The sequence below is a fragment of the Hyposmocoma kahamanoa genome, unplaced genomic scaffold (genome assembly GCF_003589595.1).
Source record: "Hyposmocoma kahamanoa isolate Upper Pololo Valley unplaced genomic scaffold, ASM358959v1 215, whole genome shotgun sequence".
In the NCBI taxonomy this organism is placed as follows: domain Eukaryota; kingdom Metazoa; phylum Arthropoda; class Insecta; order Lepidoptera; family Cosmopterigidae; genus Hyposmocoma; species Hyposmocoma kahamanoa.
Genome location: NW_020653736.1, coordinates 1131763 through 1141032, shown reverse-complemented (window position 1 = coordinate 1141032; position 9270 = coordinate 1131763). Strand labels below are relative to the sequence as shown.

Genomic DNA, 9270 nt, shown 5'->3' with positions numbered 1-9270 from the left:
ATAGCCCCGCACTAAGGAAACCCTGGGTCACGGGTGCCATGGACACACACATGTAGAACCACAAATTACACCCGAACTGACGAGAGAAATAAATGTAGGCCGTAAAAATATTTCTCCCGACCCAAGAATCGAACCGGTAAGTTGATAATTCTCAAATGCCTGTTTCACCACTACACTTACGCTTCAAACTGGAACGCAGTAATGCTCATATTACAATTAACTTTGACAGCAGAAATAGGTAAGGTGGCAATACTTTCCTGGACAGACTGTTTCACAAGCTCTACTGCTAATAAATGTCAACTGTTATTTAATGTCTATAACCGTAAAAAGTGAAGCAATTTATAATAATAATTACAACAGCAATATTTGCTAGACAACCACACCAAATGGTTACAAACTAGGGCACAAAAGTTGTTGTTTATGATGTTAGTAATATAGTCCTGCAATGTTGTTAGTATTTTAAAAATAACTCTTGTATACAGGTCTCTAATGGATGTTGCGATAGGCTTATGACATAATATAATAACTCCATATAAAAGTAACAGCATATGTGGGTACGCCCGCCGCGCGCCCTGTACATACGGACCACGGAAGAAAAAACAATGGAAGTGGCTTAAGCCTCGATTACTATTAGAGCAAAAGTTTTTAGTGCTCTATTGCCATAATATAACGGGCAGGCGTTGGCACTTCTTCGTAAAGTTTTCAATCGTTTATATTTTTTTAACTAATGCAGATAGGAAGTGTATACCTTTAGTTCGTGAAAGTAGCAAATAGGTAACAATTATTGGTAATACATACTTCCGGAAAATCTGCTCCCTTCATGCTGAACAAAGTCGCGAGCTGCCATCCTGATATCAGAAAGGCTGGTAGATTATTGTTTTAAATTTCTCAGAATATATCAAAGGTAGCAATTCTTGAATATACACCCAGTACCAGAGGCCACAGGCGACCAGCCATCCTGACGATCACCCCCACACTAGTGTCTTACCAACGCACGCACAGCGTCGCGTCGACACGACGTCCGCGTGACGCTGACGCCACGCCGACGCGGCATGTACCCGACGCTCGGCACTATTCAGTAGTCTCGCAGTGCTGGCGTTGCAAGACACTGACGATCGAAAGACGCTAGTATCTCAGCGGCTCCACACCCTTGCCATTTCCCACAAGCCCCAAACTCTAAGCAAATTAGGCGACACAAACGCCCGGTATCCACACGCTTGCGACGAGTGTGCTCCAGAAAATCAAGCATGGCGGATGTCGAATTTGTGTCTGCTATTACGTTCGGCTGGACCTAATTATATTACAAAAAGAAGCAAGATGGCATTAGACGTGCGTCTGCTACTTTGTTTTGTCTCTATGGTCAAAAATAATAAAATAGTCTCGTTTGACCAGTCACCCATTATCCAAATTTATAACCACGGTAAGCTATCACTTACTTTGCTTTTTGAATAAGAATAAGAATATATTTATTGCATAACTATAGGTAATTACGTATGATCTTAAAATATCACATTGGTTTGTGCTCTATAGTTTACCAGATAAGGTGTACAATATTATTAAATGTCACAGATTAAAATTAAATTGAATTGAATTACAATATGAAAGAAAAAGGAAAAACAATTATTAATAAACATGTCACATCGCTAGTCACCAAATTTGTCATTATCGTCAAAAATCTCTTGTACACTATAATAAAGTTTAGTACTCAACCAGTTACTAAGAGCGTTTTTAAATTTTACATACTTGAATTTTTTAAATTCATTAGGGATGCTGTTGCATATATTGACCGACATTACGTAAAAGCTTCTGTAATAAAATGCTGAGGTATGATTGCCCGAGTAAACCATTCTATGCCCATGTCTTAAATTTCTATGGTTTCTTTTATTTGCGATTTCAAAATAGGACGTATGTTTCTGGACAAATGCAGCAGCCTCCTTAATATACAGGCAGGGTAAGGATAGAATTTTGCACTTGTCGAAAAATGGCTTACACGAATCCATTTGAGACCCACCTCAAATAATACGTACACAGCGTTTTTGCATCTTAAATACCTGCATAAACTCTACAGAGTTTCCCCAAAAAATTATACCGTAGTTTATGGCCCACTGCATGTACCCAAATTAAGCTGTTCTCTGCTATCACTCCTAGATTATAGGTAATAGTTGTTTTTTCTTTCCGCTAAGGAAAAGGCAAAGGTTTAAAGCCAAGTCTATAAAGACAGTAATCAAATCAAATCTTATCTAATCTCATTTATTCGCTATAAATATGGTAGGTACATTATAAATGTTGGTGTTAAAATTTAGCCTTGGCAAATGCATGCAAATATAATAATAAAATACCATACATTATAATATAAATTCTTTAAAACATTAGATAAAATAAAATCAAGATTAATATATGCATCGATACGGATCAGTCTTTAAATTTGAAAAAATCGTCAACCGAATAAAATTATTTTTCTAAGAGCCATTTGCGCAGTTCTTTTTTGAAACAAAGCAAAGGAAGTGATTTAAATGACACCGAAGCTTATTAAAAATCTTTCCACACATTGCATAACAGTTGTTTTAGAAGCGTTTAATATTAGGAATTGTGCCTAGTAGTACTTTATCGGGGTATCTTAAGCTTCTAGCAGTCATGTCTTTAGCGAGTATAAATTTATGTTGATTCGTCTTTACGAATATACTAGCTTCGAGTATGTATAAACAGGGCAGAGTTAATATTTTTAGCGTTTTAAAATGGGGGCGACATGTTACATCTGGTGCTAAGTTGTAGATGGCTCGTATACACCCTTTTGAGCAGTGAAAGCTTTCCCAAAGTCTGTGTCATTCCCCCAAATAATAAGGCCGTATCTGAGTACTGATTCTACTTACGCAAAATACGCTGTCATTGCTGTGCGTTTATTTGCCACTCTAGTCAATTTATACCGAGCAAAAACAAATCTATTTATTTCAGTGCACACTTTCTCTGTTTGTTGTTTCCAGTTCAGCTTATAATCTACAATTAATCCTAGAAATGTCACATCTGTGGCATTCTGCAAAACTTGTCCGTTATAATTCATAGTAACTATTTGATTCCGTAAATTATTAAAATTCATTACACTAGTCTTCGATAAATTTATTTGAAGATTATTATTTTGTAGCAATTCAATTAACAATGTTTTTAATAATTCATTATTGTGTTCTTCCAATGTTGAATATATTGGAGAAATGACAACCACTGATACATCGTCCGCAAAAAGAATTGTATCATGTTTCGTGCATTCACGTATAATAGAAACAGCAGGGGACCAAGTACACTACCCTGGGGAACTCCATAATTATTGTATTTAAAGTTGGATTTATAAATTTCAATACAGTTTTGAGTGTTAAGTCGAGTTATTTCTAAACATTGTAACCTATTTTTCACATGTAATTCTAACCAGCTTAGCGCAGGCCCCCGTATTCCATTATGCTCCAATTTAGTCAGGAGTATATCATGTGCAACTGAGTCAAAGGCTCTGGTCATGTCTAAAAATATACCCGTCGTGTAGAGTTTTCTATTTACATTTTGCAAAATCTTGTTAATTATGTATATGAAAAGACCCATGTACTGTTGATTTATTTTTTTGAAACCCGTATTGGTTGTCTTGTATAATTTTGAAACTACTGAAGTAGGATATAAGTTGATTGTACATGACTCCTTCAAATATTTTTGAAAAAACTGGAATTAAGGTAATGGGTCGATAATTTGTAATGTCTGTTGTATCTCCTTTTTTATGTATTGGTGTTACTATGGAGCATTTTAATTTTTCTGGAAAAGTTCCAGACTCTAAAGAGAGATTAATTAAAAAGGCAAGTACGTGGCTTATTTGATCCTTGCAATGTTTTACGACTTTTGTACATATAGAGTCATAACCCTCAGACGGGGTATTATTTAGCGACATTATGATTTTACTAACTTCATTCTCATCTACAGGAGTAAAGAAAATTGAATTTAAAATTTTATTATTAGGGATAGTATGTTGTTTATTATGTTTTAAATTGGAAATTGATTCTATGAAATAATTATTAATTGTAGTTGCAATTTTAGTGGGTTCCGTTATTTCAATGTCATTGTCAATAATTTTATGAACATTTGTTTGGAACAGATATTACTAGTTTCTTTTTTTATTGCCGTCCATGTTGCTTTACATATATTCTTGCTGTTTAGTACATATTTTTTATTTGCTATTTTCTTTGAACAATTAATACATTTTTTGAGTAATTTGTTGTAATGTTTGTATTTGTATCGATCGTAATTTGTTTTTTGTGCGTAGTAGTTATAACGAAGTTTTCTGTTTCTTGTACAGCTTTTAATTAGACCTTTCGTTACCCACCGTGATTTGTACGTTAATTTATTTTTCAGTTTTATTATTGGAAAACAGAGTTTGTATAGAATGCAAAAACGATCGTAAAACTCATCAAATGCTTCGTTCAAGGGCTTGTGTTTGTATGTGTCAAAAAAGGAGAGGTTGCCTAAATACTCTGTAAATTTTCGTAGGTTTTCGTTAGAATAACATTTTTTGTAAGTAAACGTGGTATCAGGAAGTTTCTTTTTCTCGCAAACTTTAAATTTTAGTATCAGTGCTGTGTTATGGTCGGATAGCCATAACTGGAAAATCGAACCAATTGCGTCATGGATATTACTAATAATAAGGTCAAGAGACGATTTTCCTCTCGTAGGTTCTGTAATGTGTAAGGCAAGATTGTAGTTCTTTAGAATATCGTACAATCGTCTAGTATGCGGATTTGTTTCCAATATATTTAAACTAAAATCGCCTGCCGCAATGATTTTCTTATTCGTATATTTATTATAACATTTACGAAGTAGTAAATCCAGCTTTTCAAGAAAATATTCAATGTGTCTTTTTGTTCTTGATGGATTTCTGTACACACAAATGACAATAATATTATTCAATGTAAGATTTACTACGCATGGTTCAAAATGAAACGTCATCGCAAAATCATCAAAACTAGCACAAACGTGTGAATACATAGCGCTTGCCGCAAGCTTCCTCTGATTAGTACAAAAAAACCGACGTTTGCCCAGTTGTATTACAGTCTTATCTACTGATAAGATATAATGTTAGGTCATAGTCCAACACACGACTGGTCCGATGCGAATTGAACCATTAACCTTGCGTGATTCCTCTTTTACGATTGCACTTGAGATCGCATTCCCATTAGCTTAATATACCTCCAACCTACATGCCTAGCCTATGCACGTTGAATGTTATGTTCAATTCAAACAGACCAATCACGCGCCTTTAAAATCACGTGACTTGTGTTACGCTTACGAAATGCCATCTTGACGAATCACGTTGATTTACTATCACGAGTAATTCAGTGCGAAATTAAAAGTCACCAATCGCATGGCTGACACGTGAAAGTACAGTGTTATGATTTCATAATGCATTCGCTTGACGTGAATGTACTATAATAGTTTTACCCACAGAACAATAAATACAGTAGAAGGCGCCAACTATAGGTCTCTAAAGACCTATCTCAGCTCAGTCCGCCATTTTCGCTTTGTATGGTGTGCTTGTGTCATTCTTTCGTGCAAATTAGTTCTATTAAGCTGTTTTGCAGTGCAAAAATGATAGCTGCATCAAAAACATTACCCGTAGTGGTATTCCATATCATCGGAAAGTATTTTTTTGTTTTATCGAATTTTTTTGTTACAAGAAACGACCCTGCAATATGGTCGCTTCTTTTTTGGAGCACTAAATTAATAACTACAATTCGTCATCGTTCAGCAATAAACCGCTAGATGACAGCACATTGATTGAAATTTCAACGTAATATCAAAACGACGTAGCCTGTATAATAGGTATTGACGGTATTGAATTTTCAACGATATGCCAACAGGGTAAAGTTTAAATGATATTTAAAAATCATCAGTTCTCATATTGATGGAGCCATAAAAATAAAAAGTGAAGTGAATGATATTTAACAATCCAGAATGTATTATTTCTTTTTTAAATTTGAAACTACGACCAATCAATATCAAGATTTTGTAGTGTTTCACAATAATAATATGTGAGTTTTGGCGACTTTGGTTCTGATAGTAATCGAGGCGTTAGGCACTTCCATTGTTTTTTTCTTCCGTGGTTTTACCTGTGGTGTTACTTTAGCCCATTTGTGTGTAGAGCATCGGACTGTTTGAATATTTGAAAATTTTGAAAAAAAAAGATGTTGGCGTAATAATGAATCTAACATCTAAAAGATTCATTAAATTTTTATTGAATTGATATTCAATTATTTTTTTTTGTGAAATTACTTCACTAGTTTGTTATAATTATTAATACAAAGATCGAACACTCGGAAAAAACACTCAGAAAAAATTCCTTCGATCCGGTCGGATTCGAACCGACGTCTTCTTGCATACCGTCTTTCAACGACTTTTTAGTCGTAGCGCCATCTATGAGAAATCTATGACAGATTTATCACCCAGTTAGTACCTTTACAGCTACCAGTCCTGGCGAGAGATGTCGCTATTCACTGTATTAATTAAATTTTTATTGAATCTAAAAGATTATTAATATGTTGGAGGGGATATATGAAACTTCTTTTTCAGCAAGTAAGTACTCCGTTCGTTGAGTATTTTTTGGAAAAAAATTGCCTATAACAGGATTATAGGAATATTAAAATTATTATTGTAATATCAAGTGACGGGACGAACAATGGTAAGCAATACGCCTGTCCATAACATTTTCAGTACCACTCAATGCTTTAAATCGCAACGATCTGAGGGGCACTGCCACTGCGCCCATCACCCTGAGACATAAGTTGACCAGTCCCTACAACTACTTATTTCAAAACAATAGCCTAATCGAATTTCGGGGAAACATTGTGGTTACTATAAAACCATCTGAGATGAGAACCCTAAAAAAACATGTATTTTTGTTTGTTGACATTTATTCCATATCGAATTTTGGCTATAGTACGTATAGACACTGCGTTTTGCAAGGTAACATAAAGTACGCATGAAAAACCTAATTACAATAAATAAAAATATATATACGAATTTGAAGTGATGGTGGATTTGGTTATTTAAGCGTAAATACGTTTTTTCGCCCAATTACAAATCATTATACTGTTATTAATAATAAATGAACTGTGGACCAACGACTAAAGGTCGAATTAATAAAAAGCAACCAATGCCAAATTATCGGAAATTCTCATCAATTGCCTATTGCATTCTGGTTCTGTGTTTACTACCTTTAAAAAAATAGTAAGAAGACTGACATCACAGTACATTTACTCAAATATTTTGTGTGCCCGTAAAAATATAGATAATTTCGTTAAGATAGAAGATATTCAATATATTAACCTTAGATCTAAGTCCAAACTCATGGTACCACGATTTCGTTTAGCTAAGGTAAACGATTCTTTTATGGGAACTGTATACGTTTTTACGATAAGATTCCGGAGCATATATTAAGATTACCATTTCCAAAGTTTAAAACTTACGTTAAAAGTATTTTAATTGAAAACTCATATTACAAAATTGTAGACTACGTGGTAGATAAAGATGTATGGAAAGACAACATGAGTCTTGATTCCAAACAAATATGATTCAACGTGTATTCTATAGCAATTAAGTTTATTTGAAAAGAGCAATCCCTAGAGTTTCTTGCTCGTTCTTCTCAGGGAAGTCGGCAGAGTGAACAAGTAGCTTATAAAATGACGTTTTGAAGTGTAAAAATTTTACCTATGGAATAAATGATCAAATAAATAAATTGACGTTGAGGATAAATAAACATACTTAATATCGTCTCTGAATTCTTGGAAATGTCTAACATTTGGAGTTACGAGATTCATATTTAGCCGACGAGATGGTATATAATATTTTATTGAGTTTTTGTAGTACGACTGTTTTTTTTTAATTTTAATCGCTGCGAATGTAACTCTAGTACTGTAATAGGAAACGGTTTGGTTTGCAGAAGCTTTTGTATACAACCTTGAGTGTGACCTAACTTAGCGGAGGCGTTTTTGATATCTTGACTGATGACCAATGGAGGGAAAAAGGTGTTACAAGTATATCCAGTATTATCTACAGTATCTGCATCATCAGCTGCATCAGCATTATTAGCATCTTCGTCATTGTCATCATTTTAGTAGCAGTAGAGCTCCTTGTGAAAGAGTTCGTCCAGGGAAGTACTGCCACCATAGTTATTTCTTCCGCCAAGCTTTACTGTAATGAATAGTCAGTTAACTAACTGCATTTTTTTACATGGCACCACTAGAATTACTGTAAAATCCAACTATATTATAATAAGTAGTTTTGTCCTACGATGCAGTTAAACCATTTCCGGAAATCGAAAAAGTAATTAATTAAAATTTGGTGGTTTTAACAATTCTATGTCCCTCCTTGTAACTATATATGGCACGCCTTTTTCCAACCATTGATTACTACTTTTTCTTCATCTACCTTTAGAGTGTGGGTCTCCTCATTTACAAGCCATTCTCTCCGATCCTGGACTGTTTTCATCCAGCTTTTTCTGATTCCCTTGACTATTCCGTCCGTAAGATCTAGCCTTCCGGCGGCCGACACTTCCGAAACCGCGGTCTCTACTCTAGCGCTCTTTTGCTCCACTGCTCATCGGTTCCTAGGCTTAAAAAGTAACTAATTAAAATTTAGTGGTTTTAACAACCTATGTCACTCATTGTAGCTATATCTACACATGTATTTATGTATGGGGAACACCTATTGCCGACCATGGCTGATTTTGAGCACAGCAATAAACATAACGTTTAATTATTATAGCAGTGATGAAAACGAAGGTTTCTTTTGCATTGCAGCCGACATAAGATGGTTACTACTCGGCCCTTGTAGCGAGAAGAAGATGTCGACGCAGGGCGGGTTGAAACACGCCTCCACCGAGCCGTCGCGACTCGATAAACGTAAGTGGTTTTGTGTTGCTAGCAGCTTGCGTTGTCGGCACTTTATGGGAAAAAATCGAACCCTGGAATTTCCCCTCCTGGACCCCTATTGAGAACTCTTCGATATTTTAACCGAATCGAAGGGGCTTTCCGAGCTATTCAGAATATTCCGAGTTGGATTTTGGATAAGGATATCGTATCCGAATCGAATGTTTGAATGAGCGTTTACGGAGTTAGTCGGTGAAATAGGTTATAAGAAAAATGAAAATCCTTTTATATATTATTATATATATATTATTAAGATTTTAAAAGCCTAAAATAGATTCAGATTCAGATTCATTTATTTCTCAAATATAACATTACAGTA

The 9270-nt window shown here is 34.9% G+C and overlaps 1 protein-coding gene across 7 annotated transcripts in view; it reads left to right on the top strand.

The window, feature by feature from the left end:
- Positions 1 to 8823: 8823 nt before the first annotated feature.
- The window catches only part of LOC113227767 (oxysterol-binding protein-related protein 3-like), a 64762-nt gene continuing 64315 nt past the window's right edge, over positions 8824 to 9270 (top strand). For all 7 annotated transcript variants that reach the window (XM_026460768.1, XM_026460770.1, XM_026460767.1 and 4 more), the window contains exon 1: positions 8824 to 8924. In XM_026460768.1, coding sequence (XP_026316553.1) covers positions 8867 to 8924 — 58 coding nt within the window. In that variant the 5' untranslated portion in view covers positions 8824 to 8866. The remainder of the gene's footprint in view (positions 8925 to 9270) is intronic.